This window comes from Salmo salar, chromosome 11 (assembly GCF_965601325.2).
Source record: "Salmo salar chromosome 11, fSalSal1, whole genome shotgun sequence".
Classification (NCBI taxonomy): domain Eukaryota; kingdom Metazoa; phylum Chordata; class Actinopteri; order Salmoniformes; family Salmonidae; genus Salmo; species Salmo salar.
Genome location: NC_138301.1, coordinates 17,355,001 through 17,379,150, shown reverse-complemented (window position 1 = coordinate 17,379,150; position 24,150 = coordinate 17,355,001). Strand labels below are relative to the sequence as shown.

Below are 24,150 nucleotides of genomic sequence, written 5' to 3'. Positions count from 1 at the left end.
CACGGTGAGGGATGCCCCGCTCGAAGCATGTTTGTCACTGCCACTCATATGTGCTCTGTGTGATTATTAACGACAGTGTTTGAAGTGACTTAATGAGCGTGCATATCTCTGGCCAGTCAATTATTAAAACAAACGGCCCTCTCTGTTTTTTTTTTAATTCTCGCACGTCAAGGCTCGCCTTTGTTGGATTTTGCGCCAAAGTGCCCGTAAACATCTACTAATGATGTTATTTTGTGTGCACAAAATATGAACAATGACTGCATCAACAGTGGGAAAACGCTGCTAATTCATTTGTAATGGTATGCGACTTTGCTTGCGCCCGCCTTCTTTTTTCTTCTTTTCTACCTCCCTCGCTTCTCTCCTCCCCTCCCCTGTCCTTTCTGTCGCAGTCATTTAAATAATCTCTTAATTTTCACCATCTGTTGTGTTTTAATGGGCCCCACTTTAATTAGGCCTCCATGCTTATGTATGTTGAGAGGCTCAGTGTTAGGAGAGAGAGATAGAGAAAAAGAGGTAGGGAGAGAGAGAGAGACAGAGCGAGAGAGAGAGAGAGAGAGAGAAAGAGGTAGGGAGAGAGAGAGATTGCGAGAGAGAGAGAGAAGGGCCTCCTCTTCTCTTAGGGTTGGGGCCAGGGCTGCTGTGGGGCCCAGAGTCGCACCACTCTTTGTTCCTGGGTGGAGAGGCCAGGGAGGGCTAGAGGGGCCAGCGCCCTCACTTCACTACAAAAGGCAGATCACGTAATGAGCAATCTCCGTGGGGTGGTCAGAAAACGGACGTTTCTGGTTTTCAAGGATACAGTATTTTCAACCTAACTTCCAACCTAACTTGTTTTGGTGGCCCTGCCATAGATCAGTAGTGAGTCTATGGGAGATCTGGTGTGTTTTGGTGGCCCTACCATAGATCAGTAGTGAGTCTATGGGAGATCTGGTGTGTTTTGGTTGCCCTGCCGTAGATCAGTAGTGAGTCTATGGGAGGAGATCTGGTGTGTTTTGGTGGCCCTGCCGTAGATCAGTAGTGAGTCTATGGGAGGAGATCTCGGTGTGTTTTGGTGGCCCTGCCATAGATCAGTAGTGAGTCTATGGGAGGAGATCTGGTGTGTTTTGGTGGCCCTGCCATAGATCAGTAGTGAGTCTATGGGAGGAGATCTGGTGTGTTTTGGTGGCCCTGCCATAGATCAGTAGTGAGTGTATTTGACGTTGCTGCTACCTGCAGCGTGTCCATGTGTGACAGGTTTAATGACACCCATCCATCTAACTTTATTTAGCATAGTGTGCACTGCGCCCGCTCCAGCAAATCCATCAATATAACTGTATTTAGGACAGACAGCGCCTCTCAATAAGGTACATCACCGTCAAGAGGCTAGAGGAAGCACGGTTCAGACAAGCCACATACAGCGAGGAACCAAATCCAATTGTAAAACACATTACAGATGTTATAGGGAAATGGGTTTTACTTGAGCTGAAAAACTGGGTTGTACTTCATCTGAATGACAGAGGTGACAGTGACTCACATTGGCCCTGTACCGTAGACTGACAGGATGAGAAAAACACAGAGTCAATCTCCTAGCCAGGAAGACAACAAACTAATTACCATGGTGACTGTCAGTATCAGAGGGCCCAGTCTTAGATAAGTACAGCACCCTGGAATGAGATGCAGACAGCACCTTTGGACTGAGATAGGTGTGTGTGTGTGTGTGTGTGTGTGTTTGCGTGCTTGCGTGCACTCTACGCTGCGTGTCATTGGGTCTTCAGCCTGTCATCTACTGCAAAGTGTGTGGGAGGAGCCTGGCTGCCCTGAGACAGTGAGGGTGAGTGATGTGTGTGCTTATGCAAAAGCTGCCGTGTCCCACTTTTTATGGGCTAATGCGTTAAAAGAAGAAAATGGGTGCGGTACCAGGAGAAGACGAAGCACAGTATAGAGCATCAATACAAGGCCCCCCGGTGAGATCAACACGCGCCACAGACCAGCAGAGGAATCACAGGGGTGTGGCGGCCAGGGTGGAGGGTAGGAGGGTCTAGGGCCAATAAAACAGCACATCTGCATTAAAATGCTATCTTTAGGGTTCCTGTGCTGAAAATGCTCTTTCAGGTTGCCTATTTAAAGGATGTTGAAGCGGTGACTCTCCACGCTGGAATTGCATCATATACCATCTGCATGATTTATGGCCACCATTACCATTATACTGGTTTACTGGGAGGAGAGGAGAGGAGCAAGAGGTTTTATTGCTAGAAAAAGTGTGCCCTCCCTGCCTGATGATCCCATGAGCCTGAGGGAGCCCAGAGGGTTTGAGGTGGTGGGGGTGGAATGGATGGAAGGTGGAAGTGGAGGCGGGGGTGGTAGGTGGGGAGAGTTGGGGGGCAATAACATTATAACATGGGAGTTAAATGGAGCCTCACAACTTGGAAGGCTGGAGGTTTGAGAGTGCTGGGGAGCGACGTGTGTCTCTCTTCCGTTAACTCTGTCATATCAATGAATCAGGACGGCTCATCCCATCCAATCCAGGGGAAACATACACTACCAGTGAAAAGTTTGGACACAGTGAAGACATCAAAACTATGAAATAACAAAATAACCAAAAAAAGTGTAAAACAAATCAAAATGTATTTTATACGTTTTTCCATTTTGCCTTGATGACAGCTTTGCACACTCTTGGCATTCTCTCAACCAGCTTCACCTGGAATGCGTTTCCAACAGTCTTGAAGGAGTTCCCACATCATCTCAATTGGGTTGAGGTCGGGTGATTGTGGAGGCCAGGTCATCTGATGCAGCACTCCCTTACACAGCCTGGAGGTGTGTTGGGATATTGTCCTGTTGAAAAAGATATGATAGTCCCGCTTAGCGCAAACCAGATGGGATGGCGTATCGCTGCAGAATGCTGTGGTGGCCATGCTGGTGAAGTGTGCCTTGAATTATAAATAAATCACTTACAGTGTCACCAGCAATGCACCCCCACATCACACCTCCTCCTCCATGCTTCACAGTGGGAACCACACATGCAGAGATCATCCGTTCACCTAATCTGCATCTCACAAAGACACAGCGGTTGGAACCAAAAATCTCAAATTTGGACTCATCAGACCAAAGGACAGATTTACACCGGTCTAATGTCCATTGCTCGTGTTTCTTGGCCCAAGCAAGTCTCTTCTTCTCATTGGTGTCCTTTAGTAGTGGTTTCTTTGCAGCAATTCGACCATGAAGGCCTGATTCACGCAGTCTCCTCTGAACAGGATGTTGAAATGTGTCTGTTACTTGAACTCTGTGAAGCATTTATTTGGGCTGAAATTTCTGAGGCTGGTAACTCTAATGAACTTATCCTCTGCAGCAGAGGTAACTCTGGGTCTTCCTTTCCTGTGGCGGTCCTCATGAGAGCCAGTTTCATCATAGCGCTTGATGGTTTTTGCGACCGATCTTGAAGAAACTTTAAATGTTCCGGATTGACTGACCTTCATGTCTTAAAGTAATGATGGACTGTCGTTTCTCTTTGCTTATTTGAGCTGTTCTTGCCATAATATAGACTTGGTCTTTTACAAAATAGGGCTTTCTTCTGTATACCACCCCTACCTTGTCACAACACAACTGATTGGCTCAAACGCACTAAGAATCCTAGCCCCGCCAAACAACCCGTGTGCCCCCCCCAAAAATATTGTTGGGGGTGCCTCTCGTGCTTCCCCATCGGCGCGTATAAAGCCTCATACCAGCGCCGCTCTGCCTTGGCTGCCTCTATCTCCTCCAGTGGGCGACGATATTCCCCAGCCTGGTGCCATGGTCCAGCCCCGTCCAGAATTTCCTCCCATGTCCATGATTCCCGACAGTCCTTCTGTTGCTGCTTCCTCCGCTGCATGGTCCGGGGTTGGTGGGAGATTCTGTCACGGGTGTCGTAGGGTAGAGACCAAGGCGCAGCGGGAAAATGTACACTCATCTTCTTTTATTATGGTGAAGAAGGGAAACACATACAACGTATACAAAACAAAATGAACTTGACAGTCTTGTCAGGCAAAACAGCTAAACAAGAACAATCTCCCACAAAAACCCATGAAAAACAGACTCCTAAATATAGGACCCTCAATCAGAGGCAACAATAACCAGCTGCCTCCAATTGAAGGTCCAACCCCAATTAACTAAACATAGAACTACAAAAGACTAGATAGAACATAGAAATATACTAACATAGAACAATGACTAACAAACCCCGGACCAATAAATCAAATACCCCTCTACCTAAACACATACACAAAACACACCCTAAACCACATAAAACAAACACCCCCTGCCACGTCCTGACCAAACTACAATAACAAATAACCCCTATACTGGTCAGGACGTGACAGTACCCCCCCAAAGGTGCAGACCCCGGATGCACCTCACACAAATAACCAAAAATAACCCCCAAAACCCAAAAAAATCCCAAAACTAAAGGGAGGGAAGGGAGGGTGGCTGCCGTGCACCGACGGCTCCTGTGCTACACCCCCCCCCCCCCCCCCCCTCCCAGACCTCCTACAGTGGAGGTGGCTTAGGCTCAGGCCTTAATCCCCTACCTGACCAAACCACCCCCACTGCATACCTTTGCCAGAGGCCAGTCACTGAGAACCCTGGACTGTGCTCTGGGAGCTCTGGACTGTAGGAACGACTCACTCGGTGCTCTGGACTGTAGGCCGTCTCACTCGGTTCCGGACTGTAGGCCGTCTCACTCGGTTCCGGACTGTAGGCCGTCTCACTCGGTTCCGGACTGTAGGCCGTCTCACTCGGTTCCGGACTGTAGGCCGTTTGACTCGGTTCCGGACTGTAGGCCGTCTCACTCGGTTCCGGACAGTGGGCCATCTCTCTTGGTTCCGGACACTCTGGACGAGGCACTGTTGCCGGACGTTCTGGACGAGGCAGTGTTGCTGGACGTTCTGGACGAGGCACTGTTGCCGGACGTTCTGGACGAGGCACTGTTGCCGGACGAGGCACTGTTGCCGGCGCGGACGGGCCTGTGCCGGCGTCGGACGAGGCACTGTTGCCGGACGTTCTGGACGAGGCACTGTTGCCGGCGCGGACGGGCCTGTGCCGGCGTCGGACGAGGCACTGTTGCCGGACGTTCTGGACGAGGCACTGTTGCCGGATACTCTGGACGAGGCACTGTTGCCGGATACTCTGGACGAGGCACTGTTGCCGGATACTCTGGACGAGGCACTGTTGCCGGATACTCTGGACAAGGCACTGTTGCCGGATGCTCTGGACGAGGCACTGTTGCCGAAAGTTCTGGACGAGGCACTGTTGCCGGACACTCTGGACGAGGCACTGTCGTCGGAAGCTCGGGACTGGGCTGACGCACTGGAAGCCTGATGCGTGGGGCTGGTAGTGGAGGTACCAGACTGGGGAGACGCACCTCAAGGCTAGTGCGAGGAGCAGGAACAGGCCGAGTTGGACTGGGCTGACGCACTGGAAGCCTGGTGCGTGGTGCTGGTACCGGATGTGCCAGACTGAAGACACGCACCTCGGGGCTAGTGCGAGGAGCAGGAACAGGACGAGTTGGACTGGGCTGAACCACTGGAAGCCTGGTGCGTGGTGCTGGTTTAGGAGATGCCAGACTATGCATACGCATCTCAGGGTCAGCACGAGAAGCAGGAACTGGATATACCGGGCCATGGGTAAGTACTGGAGGTCTGGAGCGCACCTCTTGCACAACCCGTCCTGACTGGATAGAAATAGCAGCCCTGCACAAGCATATAGCATATAGCCCCCCCTCTCGTGCTTCCCCATCGGCGCGTATAAAGCCTCATACCAGCGCCGCTCCGCCTTGGCTGCCTCTATCTCCTCCAGTGGGCGACGATATTCCCCAGCCTGGTGCCATGGTCCAGCCCCGTCCAGAATTTCCTCCCATGTCCATGATTCCCGACAGTCCTTCTGTTGCTGCTTCCTCCGCTGCATGGTCCGTGGTTGGTGGGAGATTCTGTCACGGGTGTCGTAGGGTAGAGACCAAGACGCAGCGGGAAAATGTACACTCATCTTCTTTTATTATGGTGAAGAAGGGAAACACATACAACGTATACAAAACAAAACGAACTTGACAGTTTTGTCAGGCAAAACAGCTAAACAAGAACAATCTCCCACAAAAACCCATGAAAAACAGACTCCTAAATATAGGACCCTCAATCAGAGGCAACAATAACCAGCTGCCTCCAATTGAAGGTCCAACCCCAATTAACTAAACATAGAACTACAAAAGACTAGATAGAACATAGAAATATACTAACATAGAACAATGACTAACAAACCCCGGACTAATAAATCAAATACCCCTCTACCTAAACACATACACAAAACACACCCTAAACCACATAAAACAAACACCCCCTGCCACGTACTGACCAAACTACAATAACAAATAACCCCTATACTGGTCAGGACGTGACAAAGGCACACATGTTAATTGAAATGCATTCCAATTAACGAGTTGAAGCTGGTTGAGAGAATGCCAAGAGCGTGCAAAGCTGTCATAAGGAAGAATCTCAAATATGTATTATGTAAAATATATAACATTTATTTTGATTTGTTTAGTACTTTTTTGGTTACTACCTGATTCCATATGTGTTATTTCATAGTTTTGATGTCTTCACTATTATTCTACAATGTAGAAAATAGTAAAAATGAGTAGGTGTGTCCAAACTTTTGACTGGTACTGTACATCACAGAGACACTGTGTAACCTGTGAAGTGCCTTATCATATAGGTGGAATTTTATATTTTACTGTCCAGGTAGTTGTCACATGTATCCAACGTATGTGTTTTGTCTGTTAAATCAAATCAAGCCCAGGCGCTCTCTTCATCTTGGCTTTTTCCATTATTGACTGTCTGTCTGTTTCGTCTGTATCAGACTCTTTGTCCATCAGTCCGTGTGAAATTGGTGGATCACATTTTACATTGAGCAGGTTTTGTGGTATTTCGTGGAACGCCTTAAAAAGCCCTTTGGGCTCTTCCAGGAATCTAAGGGGCGAGGGGAGTCCCTGCCTGGCTGAGATAAAATGAGAGGTTTGACCCACTCTGCAACTGTGTCCTATTACAGGGTCTGTGGGAGCTCGCTGATTTCTTCTCCATGTCACTTTCTCAGTGCTCACACTCCTGTGGTGATTGTCATTGTGAAACCAGCTGCATCCAAGCATCACGTTCCTCTCCCCCTGCACTCCTTAATGGATGGATCTCTGTCCTCTCTCAGCCTTCTATCCCCGTAATTAGATCTGCTTAATTTACACTGTGGCTCCGTGCTGGGAACGGACGATCTGTTATAATGTCTTAGGGTTTCTGAACACTTGCCAGAGTGACACTCTATGAGGAATCATAAAAATGGTTATAAAAACAAGTCTACTGATGACTGGAGAGCCACTACTGCCTACCTTCTGCCACGCTGACTTATCACGGATCAACCCGCGCGTGTGTGTGTTTGTGTTTTACATAGCCACGTTTATACTAAGCCTCCTAGCAGTGCTGTGCTGTTGTGTATAAATACTGTATGTTTCTCTCGTCTATGTGTTTCTGTTGTGTATAAATACTGTATGTTTCTCTCGTCTATGTGTTTCTGTTGTGTATAAATACTGTATGTTTCTCTCGTCTATGTGTTTCTGTTGTGTATAAATACTGTATGTTTCTCTCGTCTATGTGTTTCTGTTGTGTATAAATACTGTATGTGTCTCTCTTCTATGTGTTTCTGTTGTGTATAAATACTGTATGTTTCTCTCGTCTATGTGTTTCTGTTGTGTATAAATACTGTATGTTTCTCTCGTCTATGTGTTTCTGTGTGGCCGGGCTGTGTGTGTGTGTGTCAGTGTGGATTTGTAGCAGGCTGTGTTCCTGTGATGGCAGCGGGGGGTGTGGAGCAGAGCGGAGGTGTGGGCCTCTCTCTCTCTCTCACTATGTGCAGCCTCACCATGTTTTATGCATGAGGGTTGAGGGCAGGGAGCCTCTGGGGGGGGGGGGGGGGGGGTTGTGTCTGCGGACACACACAACAGCCAGATCAGGAGACATGATGACTACTTGGCACAGACGCAACAGAAAGAAAGCTCTTTAAGGAGTTGATCGTCCCTCTTTTTTTTTCTCTTTGTTTTCTTTGCCCACTCTCTTTTTGCCTCGGTGTCCTCTGTGTGCCTGTGACAGCGTTGGCCATGGGCTGCGCACAAACAGCAGCGTGTAATCGGTGTATGCGTGCGTACTTGCTTGTGTATACATGTGTGAAAAGAAAGGGAGCTGCTTTAATCACATCAGTGATGTGCTCAGTCCTCTCTCTCTGTTTCTGTAGATGGTGTTCTGTTCACTAAGCTCCCTAGGCTGACTGTTCCAATACAGCTACCTATATGCATCACCACCTCCACACTGCCTCCAGGCTCCCCTTAAATCAATGTTCTACCCAGGAGCCTCTGCTGACACTCGTATAGTCCGATAGTGCTCTAGATTACAGTGGCCACTGCTTATATTTATATAATAACCAACTTTTAATAGCCAAGTTATCGTTACACATTGTGTATTTGTTCCTCGTGTAATAATTGTTCTATTATTTTTCGATTTTTCACTCTGCATTTGTGGGAAGGGCTCGTAGGTAAGCATTTCAATGTTAGTCTACACCTGTTGTTTACGAAGCATGTGACAAATGACATTTGATTTTGATTTGATTATTATGATATAGGGCATGCTAGTTACAGTAAATGAGGGTCTCTGCTCAGAGCTGTGTTGCTGGATATGGTCATTTTAAGTTAGAGCCACAGGGACAGTGTTTTCATCCCAGAGCCTGTCACCGGGACGGGATTCTCAAATATGGACGAAGCCATCGATGACGTCACCCCATTGTTTCCTATGAGAATGCTCAGTGGCGCATTTAAAGATCAGGAAGTGTCATTTCAGCGTGTCACCATCTTGCTACGTGAAGGGAGTTTTTGGAAACATTGCATGCGCGGTTTGAGCTACTCAAGAAGGTGACGTTGCAGGCTAGCTCAGTGCTGCCCCCTCTCATGGAGTAGCTTAAATTGAAGGGTGACCGAGGTACTGCAGGCTGCCATTAGCAACTAAATGATCATTTTATCTTCGTCTGTGTGTGGTTTTAAAGTAATTGGTTCAAGGACATACATTTGATGAAATAAAAGCAATTATTGGTACCATGATTGTGTTCAATGTTTTTTTATATACCCACGAATATTGACCAGGAAGATCGCTGTTTGGAGTATAGGTTAGGCACGTTTCTTTGTGGCCACACAAGGTTGCTAGTCTCAGATGGGGATATTATAGTTGGGTCCTTGAGAGAGGCAATAATCCTAAAATGCCTGAGTTAAAAATGAGCTGTTTAAATGTATAGTGTGTCTGGGAAAACAAAACAGACGTTGGTCGCCTGTACAGTAGATTTGTCAGGCTGGGTAAGAGTGTCAGAGGCAAAGTAATCATAGCATTCTAGTGCTGGTAGTAATTAAGAAATATTAGGCTACTGAAAGTATGTGTAGGGCTTTACAGAAGCTTTATTTCTTCCTGTCATTTATTGTATGTAACCTCTGAAGAGCAAGCAGTCAGGGTTGGAGGAATTCTAAATGAGCTTGGTAAAATGTTTAATCAGAACGGTGGTCTCTATACATCCATTTGGAGACTTTAGGGTCAAGTCTTGACAGGGAATGCAGCGTTTCTCATTAGAGCTTAGACTGAAACGCAACTTATTGAATGTTAATTTACGACGCGGTGCAGCACAGGCTTACAGTGCTCCAGCAACGTTTCAGCACATCTTCATCTTCGTCATCATCTTCTTCCTCAGTCCTACACGTTTCCAGAAGGCCATCAATGTGACATGTTTTTCCCTCTCCAGGCCTCATTTCAGTTCGGACTTATTTCTCTTTTTACTAACTCCCTCCCTTCGCCTTTGTTTTTCGGGGAATTGGGGCTAACAAAAACAACACGCTACAAAAACCACTGTGTGAATGCCGATCCGCTCTGGACGTAGCGAGCTTTCTGTAGGATCCGTAGAGCCGCGCGGGGTTCTAGCTTAGCTTAAATACATTTACCAGTTGAAAAAGAACAGAGGAAGGGGTCTAGGCCTCTTGTCATGCTAAGAGTGTTCAGATAAATCCTGCTTGGCCCAAGTTAATTACAGTCGACATTTAAATAAGTGCACTTGTCTTGAAGATGGTGGAAGAGCTGAGAAAAAGACAGGCCTCTCTCTAATTGAGTTTGTGTTGCGTGCCCCACCCCCACATCACAGCACCAAGCCCACATCACTGCTTTGTTCCACAGGGAGCTGATATGTGAAATGCAGCTGGCGAAAGTGGAAAAACACATTATGGATGTAACTGAGCAAGTGTTTTTGTGGATTCTGCCATGTTCTCTTCCAGAGATGATGTTCTCTTCCAGAGATGATGTTCTCTTCCAGAGATGATGTTCTCTTCCAGAGATGATGTTCTCTTCCAGAGATGATGTTCTCTTCCAGAACAGAGATGATGTTCTCTTCCAGAGATGATGTTCTCTTCCAGAGATGATGTTCTCTTCCAGAGATGATGTTCTCTTCCAGAGATGATGTTGTTTGAAGCATAAACCTGCAGTCTGTTCTATTATTTTACATGTATGAAGTGAGATCGCCCCAAATGTCAATTTACACCTATGGAGATCAACACATTCACTGTGGCTATGCGTGTGTTATGTGTTAACAATTGGAGTGAGCCAGACTGGACTGTCAGTTCCATTAAGCAAGGTTGTATTGTGGTCTTTGAAGCGCGTGATGACACAGGAGACCTTCAAAGGTTTTGATGTTGAATCTCACCCTGTAGCATCTTTGAAAGCACTATACGGTAGGCCACATTATATGATATGGCATCGCTGTATAATCATCCAATCAGATGGAATTGGAATGGATCCTACATGATCTAGGCTATACATTATATGCGTCACTTCTCATACTATTCTCCTATATCCATGTCCTATATCTACCCTACATTAGGGATGAGCACGGTTAATCGAATATCTGGATATGTGAATGGAGTTAGTTTTGAAACATTTTTTGAGATTTTTTGGGTTGCGTATTTTAACAATTAAAAAGATTTGTCTAAATTAAATGTAATTGTCCATGTTACATTGTCACGCACAAGTATATACCATTACGTCTGAAATGCTTAATTGAATAAGCAAATGTTCTCTCTCATGGACAATGGGTTATGGGTTGCGTTTTCCATGAAAAGGCATTTTACTATCATAGCGCATTTAGCCCTGACAATGGTATGCTATTTCCCCCCCATTCAAACAGCGATTAACCTACATTTACATTTACATTTACGTCATTTAGCAGACGCTCTTATCCAGAGCGACTTACAAATTGGTGCATTCACCTTATGATATCTAGTGGAACAACCACTTTACAATAGTACATCTATATATATTTTTTTTTTTGGGGGGGGGGGGGTTAGAAGGATTACTTTATCCTATCCCAGGTATTCCTTAAAGAGGTGGGGTTTCAGGTGTGTCCGGAAGGTGGTGATTGACTCCGCTGTCCTGCCTGGCGTCGTGAGGGAGCTTGTTCCACCATTGGGGTGCCAGAGCAGCGAACAGTTTTGACTGGGCTGAGCGGGAACTGTGCTTCCGCAGCGGTAGGGGGGCCAGCAGGCCAGAGGTGGATGAACGCAGTGCCCTTGTTTGGGTGTAGAGACTGATCAGAGCCTGAAGGTACGGAGGTGCCGTTCCCCTCACAGCTCCGTAGGGGCGGTCCACAAGACTGACACAGATCAATGCAAAGCACTCACCAGAAAACTTCTCTTTCACTGCTGCTGCTAGCCTAGTCTGCTGTTAGCCTAGTCTGCTGTTAGCCTAGGCCGCTGTTAGCCTAGTCTGCTGTTAGCCTAGGCTACATTTTGTGAAATTATAGAATTATTTCAAATGCCCCTTCCTCCCCTACATCACTGTCCTCTCCCACCTGGCCCCTTCCTCCCCTACATCACTGTCCTCTCCTACCTGGCCCCTTCCTCCCCTACACCACTGTCCTCTTCCACCTGGCCCCTTCCTTCCCTAAATCCCTGTCCTCTCCTACCTGGCCCCTTCCTTCACTACATCACTGTCCTCTCCCACCTGGCCCCTTCCTTCCCTAAATCCCTGTCCTCTCCCACCTGGCCCCTTCCTCTATTTGACCATACTGTTTAATCACTGGGCACAGTAAGGGTGCTAATTGGACTTTAATTTATCTAGTTTAGGAAGTGAGTTGCCTGCCTGGACCTGGCTGACTGTCTGGCTGGCTGACTGTCTGTCGTTTGGCCACAGCACTACAGTACATCTGCAGCCCTGGCCTGGCCACTCACACTGTCATTACTCTCCCCCAGAACCCTATTGTATGTATATAAATGTCTCTCCCCACCTGATGGAGCACTCACTACAGTGGTTCAGTGTTTACTCTTTACCCATGGAGCTGTTGTCTTCGGCTCATATGCTATGCTATGCTATGCTACGGAGCCTCTCATTTACTCAGTGTCACAGCTATCTAGGAGCCTCTCATTTACTCAGTGTCACGGCTAACTAGGAACCTTTCATTTACTGTGTCACTGATGAGGGCCAGATTATCCAAACACAGGCTTTCCCCTGGAACTAGGGGTAATGATCACTAGGGTTTCCTGCACAGCAGAACGCAGGTAATTGCCTAATCACATGGCAGCTCCCTGCCCTGGTCAGACTGCAGTCTCGGCTACTCATTTGGTTCATATTATTGCATTGCGTCTGCTCAAGGTTAAGAGCAGCCCAGTGTTGCTTTAGATAAAGCCACTGGATTATGAGTCATTCCATTGAAAGATAGAGCCATTATTTACTTTTTTTAAGTCTTTTTTTTTGTCAACAAGTTAATTGCCTTCCAGTGCAGGAATGGGTATAAAAAGACTAATAAACTGTAGGTAATACCTCCCTGGTAATTGGTTGATTAACTGGGTTGCTGTGCCACTGAGTTTAGGACACTAGTACACTGGTACTGTACATGGCAGTAATATTTACTATATTCCTATACGAAAGACGCTCTGAAAAAAACCACATTGCGTAGGTTTTCAAACATTGAATTGACTGCTGCATCTCCCCTTTCTCTCCAGCGATGGCGGAGTTCCATGTCCAGCCGCGGTCAGTGCGTGCGGAGGAGGCGGGCATGGGGCGGTTCCAGTGCCAGATTCACGGCCTGCCTGAGCCTGCCATCAGCTGGGAGAAAGATGGCCGCTCTGTGGACACTAAGGATGAGAGGTACAGTAAAGTAGGGTTCCTCTGTGTTAATCACTTCAGCTGTGCCTACCAACTACTGTAGGTCTACTGTACCTGCACACAGAACTCTGGCTGTTAACAAATTCGCTGTAGCAGCTTCACAACCTTCACTTACCTGTTACCCAGCCAAACCTCACTCAGCTCAGATCAACACCACCTGGAATCCAGTGTCCCTTGTGTCTGTCTAGCTGTTTGAAATTGAGTTTACGTTGCATGTGTAAACACACTTAATCAAGCAAACGATCTACTCCCTTGATTCTCTATCTTTTTCTCTCCCTCTATCTCTCTCTTCTCCCCCGTCCCTCTCTCTCTTTTACTTTCTCCCTCTGCCCTCCCTCCCCTCTCTCTCTCCCTCTCTCTCTCCCTCCCTCCTCCCATTCCTTCTCTCTGTCAGGTATACCCTGCTCCCCACAGGTGTCCTGCAGATCACAGGTCTGCGTCAGGAGGATGGGGGTGTGTTCTGCTGTGTGGCCCACAACAGTGCAGGAGTAAAGCACAGTGCCGGGGCTCTCCTCACCGTCTCAGGTCTCAATACGCATACATACATACATACATATATATACACACACATACAGACCTCCCTGGATACCCACCCACCGCACAAATATGTGGCCATGCATCATCTCACACAGCGTCACCGCCAAGATGATGCAGAACGGTGAAATCCAATTAAATGTTGCAATCCGTAAAGCTCTTGCATGCTCACGCTTGCGTCACTCTCTTCTCCCCCAGTCTCCCAGTCTTCTGTTTACAAAGAGCCCATGATCCTCGTGGGTCCTGAAAACCTCACTCTCACCGTTCACCAGACGGCCATCTTGGAATGTGTTGCCACAGGATATCCCCGCCCCATCGTGTCATGGAGCAGGCTTGGTAAGACCAAAACCCCGCTTTCTCTTTTACATCAAATCAAAGCTGCAGCCTTCAGGGTGCTGAACAGGGGTTAAACCCCGCTGCCTCTCAGGCCTTAAGGGCTTTAGAACCCTTCTATTTTCCATAAGGTTCCGTGTTAGATTGCTTGTCTAGTTTGCAATCATCCGAAACCCGACTTGAAGTACATCACTACTGCAGCTGATAGAAAAACATGTCACCACAGTAGTATAGCTGAATTATATATACATTTATTTAAAGCACAGAGGCAAAACATAGAGATTGAAGAGGACATTCTGTTAAACGGGACATTTTGAAACCTTAAGATACAGCGGCTTTGTGTGTGAAATTGGTCATGGTATGCTGCCTTCACAGCGTGCACGGAGCCCATTGTTTCCCAGATGGTTCCAAATGATTTGGAATGTTGAAAGCCTATTTACCAGACATTATCTTGCTGACCTTGATATAAATGAATGGAGGAAAAAAGCAGTGTTCAGTGACTGCTTCTAATGTTGTGGGTTGTGGGTTCGATTCCCACGGGGGGCCAGCGCAGGGGGGAAAAAAAAAAAAAATGTATGAAATTGTATGAAATGTATGCATTCGCTAATGTAAGTCGCTCTGGATAAGAGCGTCTGCTAAATGACTAAAATGTAAAATGTAAAAATGTAATGTGGTGCAGCACAGTGATTAAGTAGGCTACTGCTGTCCAGTGGGTATTTGTGTGTGTTTTTGTACGCACGTGCAGTTGTGTGGACGTGCGTGTGCGTTGATGTTTGTGTGTTTGCGGAAGTGCGCATGTATGTATGTGTGTCTGGGTTAGCTCGTCTCTGCATTGTGTACATACGTGTAGTATGTTCCTTTATGTAACGTCTAATAGAACATTCATCTTATGTACACATGAAGCACGGGATTGCAGCCTATATGAGTCTATGGGGGCTAAACACAATCTTACTAAACACAATCTTTACTCTCCTGGTAGAGATGAACCTCTAAAGTGAGTAAGTGACACACGGTGGGAGATCCACCGTAATTGCTTAGAGGTGTTGAGCCCAGGCAGGATTCAGTCCCCTCCACTTCACACGTTCCTCTTGGCTATCACTCAAACTCTGCCGCTACAAATTTTGCAATCTGATATTTGTTTTTCAAAGCTATTATCCAATCTGATTTGCTGTTCAAAATGTAAATTGCAGCCCCTCCCGAACCAGAGAGGAGCCATAATCAGATTGTGGATATTGCCTTGCACGATGTTGCTGTAATTAAATGCTGACAGGATGGGATTTCAGCAGGGGCGTCATGCAACTATTATTTTAGAGGGAGGCACAAAGTATGTGAAAATGCAGGGGGTAGTATAGTTTGAGAATTTTGCGTTTTTCAAACACCTGAAACAGCTTTTTCCTGCAATCTAGACCAATAATCATTATGCCTAATTTTATGTAAAAACAATATATAAAATCAAATTAAATTGTATTGGTCACATACACATATTTAGCAGATGTTATTGTGGGTGTAGCGAAAGGCTTGTGTTCCTAGCTCCAACAGGGCAGTAATATCTAGCAATTCACAATAATACACACAAATCTAAAAGTAAAGAATTGAGTTAAGAAATATATAAATATTAGGACGAGCAATGTCAGAGTGGCATTGATTAAAATCCAGTAGAATCCAGTATATACATATGAAATGAGTAAAGCAGTATGTAAACATTATTAAAATGACTAGTGTTCCATTATTAAAGTGACCAGTGATTCCATGTCTATGTACACACTGTAGGGCAACAGCCTCTAAGGTGTGGGGTTGAGTAACCGAGTGGTGGCTGGCTAGTGATGGCTATTTAATAGTCTGATGGCCTTGAGATAGAAGCTGTTTTTCAGTCTCTCGGTCCCAGCTTTGATGCACCTGTACTGACCTCACCTTCTGGATGATAGTGGGGTGAACAGGCCATGGCTTGGGTGGTTGATGTCCTTAATGGTCTTTTTTGCCTTCCTGTGACATCGGGTGCTGTAGGTGTCCTGGAGGGCAGGTAGTGTGCCCTCGGTGATGCGTTGAGCAGACCGCACCACCCTCTGGAGAGCCCTGTGGTTGCGGGCAGTGCAGTTGCCGTACCAGGCAGTGATACAGCCCGACAGGATGCTCTCAATTGTGCATCTATAAAAGTTTGTGAGGGTCTTAGGGGCCAAGCCAAATTTGTTCAGCCTCCTGAGGTTGAAGAGGCGCTGTTGCGCCTTCTTCACCACACTGTCTGTGAGGGTGGACCATTTCAACTTAAAGATTTTTACCTTCTCCACTGTCAATGTGGATAGGAACATGCTCCCTCTGCTGTTTCCTGATGTCCACGATCAGCTCCTTCATTTTGTTGACATTGAGGGAGAGGTTATTTTCCTGGCACCCCTCCGCCAGGGCCCTCACCTCCTCCCTGTAGGCTGTCTTGTCATTGTTGGTAATCAGGCTTACTACTGTTGTGTCGTCTGCAAACTTGATGATTGAGTTGGAGGTGTGCATGGTCACGCAGTCATGGGTGAACAGGGAGTACAGGAGGGGGCTGAGCATGCACCCTTGTGGGGCCCCTGTGTTGAGGATCAGCAAAGTGGAGGTGTTGTATCCTACCTTCACCACCTGGGGGCGGCCCGTCAGGAAGTCCAGGACCCAGTTGCACAGGGCACCTTTAAGAACGGGGACAGTATAACCGGAGAGAGCCATGATTCAGAGTATGTTACAGTCCCTGATGTCTCTCTGGAAGGAGATCCTCACCCTGAGTTCGTCTACTTTATAGTCCAGAGACTGAACATTAGCGAGTAATATACTCAGAAGCGGTGGATGGCGTGCACGCCTCCTGAGTCGGACTAGAAGTCCACTCCGAATACCTCTCTCCACCGGCGGCGTATTGGAGCAGCCTCTGGGATAAGTTCAATTCACCTGGGAGGTGAGAACGAAGGATCCAGTTCGGGAAAGTCGTATTCCTGGTATTTGGTCAGTTACATATTGCAGCTTTAAGAACTTTTATGCCTTAAAAGTTTACTACAACTGCCACACCGGTATATAGTACAATAACCCAAGAATTAAAGCTATTTTAGTATTTTCTAAAGTCTAGCAATCTTGTCTGCAGGCATGCCAGCAGAGATAGAGTAGCTTGTCTAACTATCTTGATTTATAGCCTGAAATGACTCGGTAGCTAATTATGAGGTTGGGAGATTGGAAACCTATCTGGGCTAGCTAAAGCCAACTTCATAAAATTGCTAGGTGACTAGTGTTACAGAGAAACAACAAAATGTTTTGTTTTATTTATTAATCAAAAAGGAATCAATAGGCTACATTGCTTGATCAAATTCATTTACAAACATTCCTCCTGCGAGTCCTGCCCATCACCGGCAGTTAAAATCAAATCATACACTGTGTGTGTCACTCGACACTCTCTCTCCTCCGCTGACGTAGCATATTTTTGCTCTGTGGTGCATCTGGGAAGAATGGGGGGGTGATAGTCAGTATGTCCCCTCTGCAAAATACTGCTAACAGATCTTTTTTATAAATAACGGTGATAAAGCAGGGGCTTAAAAATGAAGTTGTTAATTTAACATCTGAAAAATGTAAACACAGGAAAAATCTGAGGGGGCATGTCTCCTTGTGGGCATGACGCCTCTGGATTTCAGTGTATTAGATTACAGGGAGTAAGCTGGATAATGAATTTAATAGATTCACATCAGTCATTCCTTAATGCCAGAGTTTGTTTGGAGCTTTTCATTCATCAGCACTGGTGCTCTCTGGGCTACTTTTTGCCGGCTCTCTGCCTGCTTTGACACATTACAGACTGACATAGAGATAGCTGCATCCATTCAGACAGCACACACACACACACACACACAGATAGATAGAAAGCGAGAGAGATATCAAGTTTCTGTGAGAGAGAGTGTGTCTGGAGAGATAAGAGGTAGCCATGGAGGAACTGTAAACTGTGTCCAACTCTGTTGATTTTACAGTTCACTCAGCAGCTAGCCCGACTTGAGTCAGGCTTATTGTAGATTGGTCATAACGGCCATTATATGGTTCACAGTTGTTTAACCACTCCTAGATGAGTCCCTTTAGTTATGACACTGGACTGGGGCTGGGAGTGGGAGGGTCAGGCTGAGAGCCTGAGGCTTGCACTTAATAGTACCATGGAGCATGTTTAAGTTCTACTGTACTAGCCATAGCTTCTACTACAGTCAATAAGAAACTCCACTGGCTGACATAGCTGACCAGGCTGTTTCAATTGGATTGTAAATATGTCGGAATAATAAGTTCCTATGTTCTACTGAAAATCCTGTAGCCTACAGCCCACTGCTGGTGCTGTTTCCTGCAGCTACAAGAACACAGAAAGGGCTGAGGTTTGTATATTTTAGTTTGAAGGCATTCTCGTGAACTCTGGATGTACTGTCCATCTTTTTCCATTCTCATGTTTCTCTTCAGCCCACAGTGCAGTGTCTTGTAGAGGTCCAGGTTTGTGGAGTGTTTCCAAATGACCCTCCCTTTCCTTGTTGTGGTTCTGCTCAGATGCACACAGTGCTCGCAGAGGAGACGTGTGTTTCCCTCCTATACAAGGTCTGGGCCAGGCCATATGGCCCCAGTCTCTGGCTGGCTGGCTAGCTGTCTGCTAGCTGTCTGTTTGAAGATGTGAGGAGGATGGCCGGTCTGCTTTCTCTGCAGGCTTTTAGCATAGCGGCCATGTCCCCCGCACAGCCCTTTAACACTCTAAGCCGGGACACACAGGACGCAGATGTTACAAAGTTAGAGAGGGACTGAAATATCTTCGGCTGTGCCATGTCTTTGTTGGTCCTACCCCCATTATAAGGCCATTGTAATAGGAAGAGATGGAGAGCAGGACAGGGTATTTTATGGAGGGACAGAGGGGAGTGGCAGCCTAGCTTATCTGTGTTGCTCTGCCTGCTCAGATGGCATTTCCCCAGTTTAAAGCATGGTATGCCTAAGGCAGTAGAGGGCTTTGTCAAACCGTGAGATCAAACTGGTGTGTGTGCGTGTGAATGTGCATGTACGTGTGTGTGTGTATGTCACTAGCCTCTCAGAGCGGGGTGGGGAGGACGGGGCTGGGGATGTAAAACAGACCCCCTCACACACACACATACAATCACACACACTAACACACAATGGAGTCATGGCAACATAGTTCCTCTGCATCACTGGCTGTGTCGGCGTGGCCTTGGCCCTCGCCCAATACACTTGCCTCGTTTGCCACCTTTCTACTGAATATGGTGATTCCCACAAGACGTGCTCTGTCACACTTGTGAGAACTGCTCTGATATTTACTGTGAAATGTGTTTTGCAGCGGATGGGGCGAACTAAAATAGCGTCTCCTCTTCTCCAGCGTTTAATCTTTTGTGTACATTATAGTATGTTTAATCAATCATTTATCGCCCTCTGTATTTTTATAGCATTTTTGTGTATATTTAAAGTGTGTATTTTGTTATATTCTATGCTAACTCAGCTAATTTGCTATCTCACTCCTCTCCTCCTCTTCTCTCTCTATCTCTATCCCTTCCCTCATTTAATCTCCTGTCCTATTCCCCACTCTCCTCCCCTGCCTTCCTCCCCTCCTCTCTCCTCAGATGGCCGTCCGATTGGTGTGGAGGGCATCCAGGTGCTGGGTACAGGGAACCTGATGATCACAGATGTTGGGGTGCAGCACTCTGGCATCTACGTCTGCGCTGCCAACAAACCAGGGACCCGTGTACGCAGGACCGCTCAGGGACGTCTGGTGGTCCAAGGTGAGCCTTTAGTTACACACCCACTTAGTATTGTGTGTGTGTGTGTGTGTGTGTGTGTGTGTGTGTGTGTGTGTGTGTGTGTGTATGTGTGTGTGTGTGTGTGTGTGTGTGTGTGTGTGTGTGTCAGTGGAGGCTGGTGGGAGGAGCTATAGGAGGAAGGGCTCATTGTAATGGCTGGAATGGTATTAATGGGACGGAGTTAAACATGCTGTTTCCAAATGTTTGATGTGTTTGATACCGTTCCATTTATTCCATTCCAGCCACTACAATGAGCCCGTCCTCCTATAGCTCCTCCCACCAGCCTCCACTGGTGTGTTTATGTGTGTGATTTGGAATGGAAATCAATTTTAGGTCCCCACAAGGTTAGTAAAACAAATGTGTGTGTGTCTCATTCGCTGGCCGATTTTCTTACAATTTGTTTACCAGTTGGAAGTGGTTAGTAGTGCGGGTAGGGCCTTCCGACCAAGCAGGAGGCATTCAGCATGTGCTTCACATGCTTATCAGCCAAAGGACCCTGCCCTGGGCCCCAGCCAATAGCAATACTGCTCCCAGTCAATATTTCATTGAATCTTCCTGTCCGTTGTTAGACAAGGCCCTGCTATAGAAGGCTCTGGAAGAAAGCCATGCTGTTGATTATGTGTCGATGTCTATGGTTTCTTTATCGATCAGTGAAAACTAGAACGCGCCCTCGGCTAACGATCTAGTGCGATATACAATACATGTGTTTTATGATAAGAAACGAAAAGGCTAAAGCCTTGCTGTGGACACAGCCTTCAAGAAGCATTGCTTCATATTCACACGGCAGCAATGTTCTCCTGGACGTATTTCACAGTCGGGGCGCATATGACTGACTGACTGTCTGCTATGAGAGGGTTGTTATGGTGATAAGGCCTCAGTGACTGTATAGAGTAGCAGCATACATGTGACTCTCTCCCGCCGTCCGGCCGGCTGTTTTGATCAGAGTAAGGTAGGCTGTTGCTTAAGAGAATTGATGTAATCTTCCTGGCCAGATGGTTGGCACAGCGGCCCTCTGCTCACTGCACTACCCTTCATTTACCTCAGAGTGAGAAAGTGAGGGGAGAGAGAGAGAGGGAGAGAGAGAAATGGAAAAAGAGAGATTGGGGGAAGAGAGTAATAGAGAGTAGGAGGAGAGGGAAAGAGAGAAGGGTAGAGAGAGGAGAGGATTGAAAGAGGGAGAGCGAAAGATGGAGAGGGAATGGGGGAAAGAGTGCTGATCAGACCCACACCAGAATTGCACATCAATACTCTTCCTGACCCACCATCCCCCTCTCCCTCCAGCCCTTCCCTCTAGCCCCTACTCACATACACACAGCCTCTAAAGAGCAAACAGAGAGCGATGGAGAGAGAGAGAGATGAAAAGGGACACAGAGAGAGAGAGAGAGAGAGATATGGAGAGATAAAAAGGGAGTTTGAGAGAGAGAGATGGACAGGAGGATCGAGCCAACCTAATCCTCATCATACCACAGTGCCTAGAACGGTGTAAATTTCAGGTCCCGCCACTTTTACTGACAGGGTGACATACAGTATGGAGATAGCTGAGATTAGAAAACCATTATAACACCTCTTCTCTTAAGATGAGAATTAGATAGATAGAGGATGCTAAATAACTAGAACAGGAAAGGGGAGGGTTTGTTTACAGGAAGATGGTATAGATAGAGGATGCTAAATAACTAGAACAGGAAAGGGGAGGGTTTGTTTACAGGAAGATGGTATAGATAGAGGATGCTAAATAACTAGAACAGGACAGGGGAGGGTTTGTTTACAGGAAGATGGTATAGATAGAGGATGCTAAATAACTAGAACAGGAAAGGGGAGGGTTTGTTTACAGGAAGATAGTATAGATTGAAGTGTTGGTAAGGGCTCACATTAACACCATTATCCCAGAAACCCTAGACCCACTCCAATTTGTGGACCGCCCAAACAGATCCACAGATGATGCAATCTCTATTGCACTCCACACTGCCCTTTCCCACCTGGACAAAAGGAACACCTACGTGAGAATGCTATTCATTGACTACAGCTCAGCGTTCAACACCATAGTGCCCTCAAAGCTCATCACTAAGCTAAGGATCCTGGGACTAAACCCCTCCCTCTGCAACTGGATCCTGGACTTCCTGACGGGCACACCCCAGGTGGTGAGGGTAGGTAGCAACACATCTGCCACGCTGATCCTCAACATTGGAGCTCCCCAGGGGTGCGTGCTCAGTCCACTCCTGTACTCCCTGTTCACCCACGACTGCATGGCCAGGCACGACTCCAACACCATCATTAAGTTTGCCGACGACACAACAGTGGTAGGCCTGATCACCGACAACGACGAGACAGCCTATAGGAAGGAGGTCAAAGACCTGGCCGGGTTGTGCCAGAATAACAACCTATCCCTCAACATGACCAAGACTTAAGGAGATGATTGTGGACTACAAGAAATGGAGGATCGTGCACGCCCCCGTTCTCATCGACGGGGCTGTAGTGGAGCAGGTTGAGAGCTTCAAGTTCCTTGGTGTCCACACAACAAACTACAATGGTCCAAACACACCAAGACAGTCGTGAAGAGGGCACGACAAAGCCTATTCCCCCTCAAGAAACTAAAAAGATTTGGCATGGGTCCTGAGATCCTCAAAAGGTTCTACAGCTGCACCATCGAGAGCATCCTGACTGGTTGCATCACTGCCTGGTACGGCAATTGCTCGACCTCTGACCGCAAGGCACTACAGAGGGTAGTGCGTACGGCCCAGTACATCACTGGGGCTAAGCTGCCTGCCATCCAGGACCTCTACACCAGGCGGTGTCAGAGGAAGGCCCTAAAAATTGTCAAAGACCCCAGTCACCCCAGTCATAGACTGTTCTCTCTACTACCGCATGGCAAGCGGTACCGGAGTGCCAGGTCTAGGACAAGAAGGCTTCTCAACAGTTTTTACCCCCAAGCCATAAGATTCCTGAACAGGTAATCAAATGGCTACCCAGACTATTTGCATAGTTAAAGTGACTATGCATATATGATAAACAGAGAGTAGCAGCAGTGTAAAAAGAGGGGTTGGGGGGGCTGTCTTGGCTAACCGGGCTATCTGCATTGTGTCCCTGCCAACCCCTCTTTTACGCTACTCCTCTTCTCTGTTCATCATATATGCATAGTAACTTAAACCATATCTACATGTACATACTACCTCAATCAGCCTGACTAACCGGTGTCTGTATGTAGCCTCGCTACTTTTATAGCCTCACTACTGTATAAAGCCTGTCTTTTTACTGTTGTTTTATTTCTTTACCTACCTATTGTTCACCTAATGCCTTTTTTGCACTATTGGTTAGAGCCTGTAAGTAAGCATTTCACTGTAAGTTCTACACCTGTTGTATTCGGCGCACGTGACAAATAAACTTTGATTTGAGTTAGAAAGATTAGAACCAGAAGGATAGCTGACAGGCAAATAAACCTGCTGATGTGAGATTGGAAGGGAAAATAGTTGCTGATTGTGGGAATGATCTCGTTCCAAATTACAACTAGGTGATCCCTAATTGCAGTCTAATTGTCTTCCCACTCGCTAGGAAGTTATTATGAAAATAACTCCTATCATAAATGAAAATATTGATGTGGCTAATAATACGTGCAGCTATGAATAATGAGGGGAGATAATTACCCCAACAGAAATAGCAGCAGCAATACCAACCAACAGCTCTGATCGGATCCGGAGGAGCGTAATCACACATGTGAGGCGAAACTAAACACTGTTTAATCAAGAGGTAATAGAGATTTGCATTACCTGTAGCTCTGTGTCAATTAGCGCAAACGGAGCATGGCTCATAGCTCAAAGAGAGGAGGGAAAGAATGACTCCTAGGGAGGGAGGGAGGCTGAAGGTCCGTAGTTGTGTAGTGTGCAATTCTGAAAGACCTTTCGGGGAAAGATACTGTATCTGCACTGCATTGACTTTCACTCAGTTTATGTGTTCTATAGTAGGTCGCTTGTGTTTGTGGATAGATTCCCTGTTCCCTCTTCTCTTCTTCCTCCTCCTCCCCTTTTGTGTTCTTAGATCTTCTTCTTCTCAGTTCCAATGACGATAATCTAATCCTCAGCTAATAATTGCTATGCTAAACTCTGTCGCTAATCGCCCCCACACACGATCTAATTCTGATCAATGTGATTAGGCTGGATTAAGCCCAGGATAATATGCCTTTATTCCTCTCTCCTCTTTTCCTTCCCTCTAGAAGGCTGGGAGCTTCCTGCTTTTTCAAAATACCTTGGTAGCTTATGTTTTCAAACCACTGGTGAAAAGATATAGTTGTTGTGCAGCATAGT

The 24,150-nt window shown here is 46.7% G+C and overlaps 1 protein-coding gene across 1 annotated transcript in view; it reads left to right on the top strand.

The window, feature by feature from the left end:
- Positions 1–24,150, top strand: part of LOC106562146 (immunoglobulin superfamily DCC subclass member 3) — a 126,281-nt gene that overhangs the window by 70,120 nt on the left and 32,011 nt on the right. The window contains exons 3-6 of the mRNA XM_014126798.3: positions 13,055–13,199; positions 13,612–13,742; positions 13,950–14,087; positions 19,679–19,837. Of these exons, the coding sequence (XP_013982273.3) occupies positions 13,055–13,199; positions 13,612–13,742; positions 13,950–14,087; positions 19,679–19,837 (573 nt within the window). The remainder of the gene's footprint in view (positions 1–13,054; positions 13,200–13,611; positions 13,743–13,949; positions 14,088–19,678; positions 19,838–24,150) is intronic.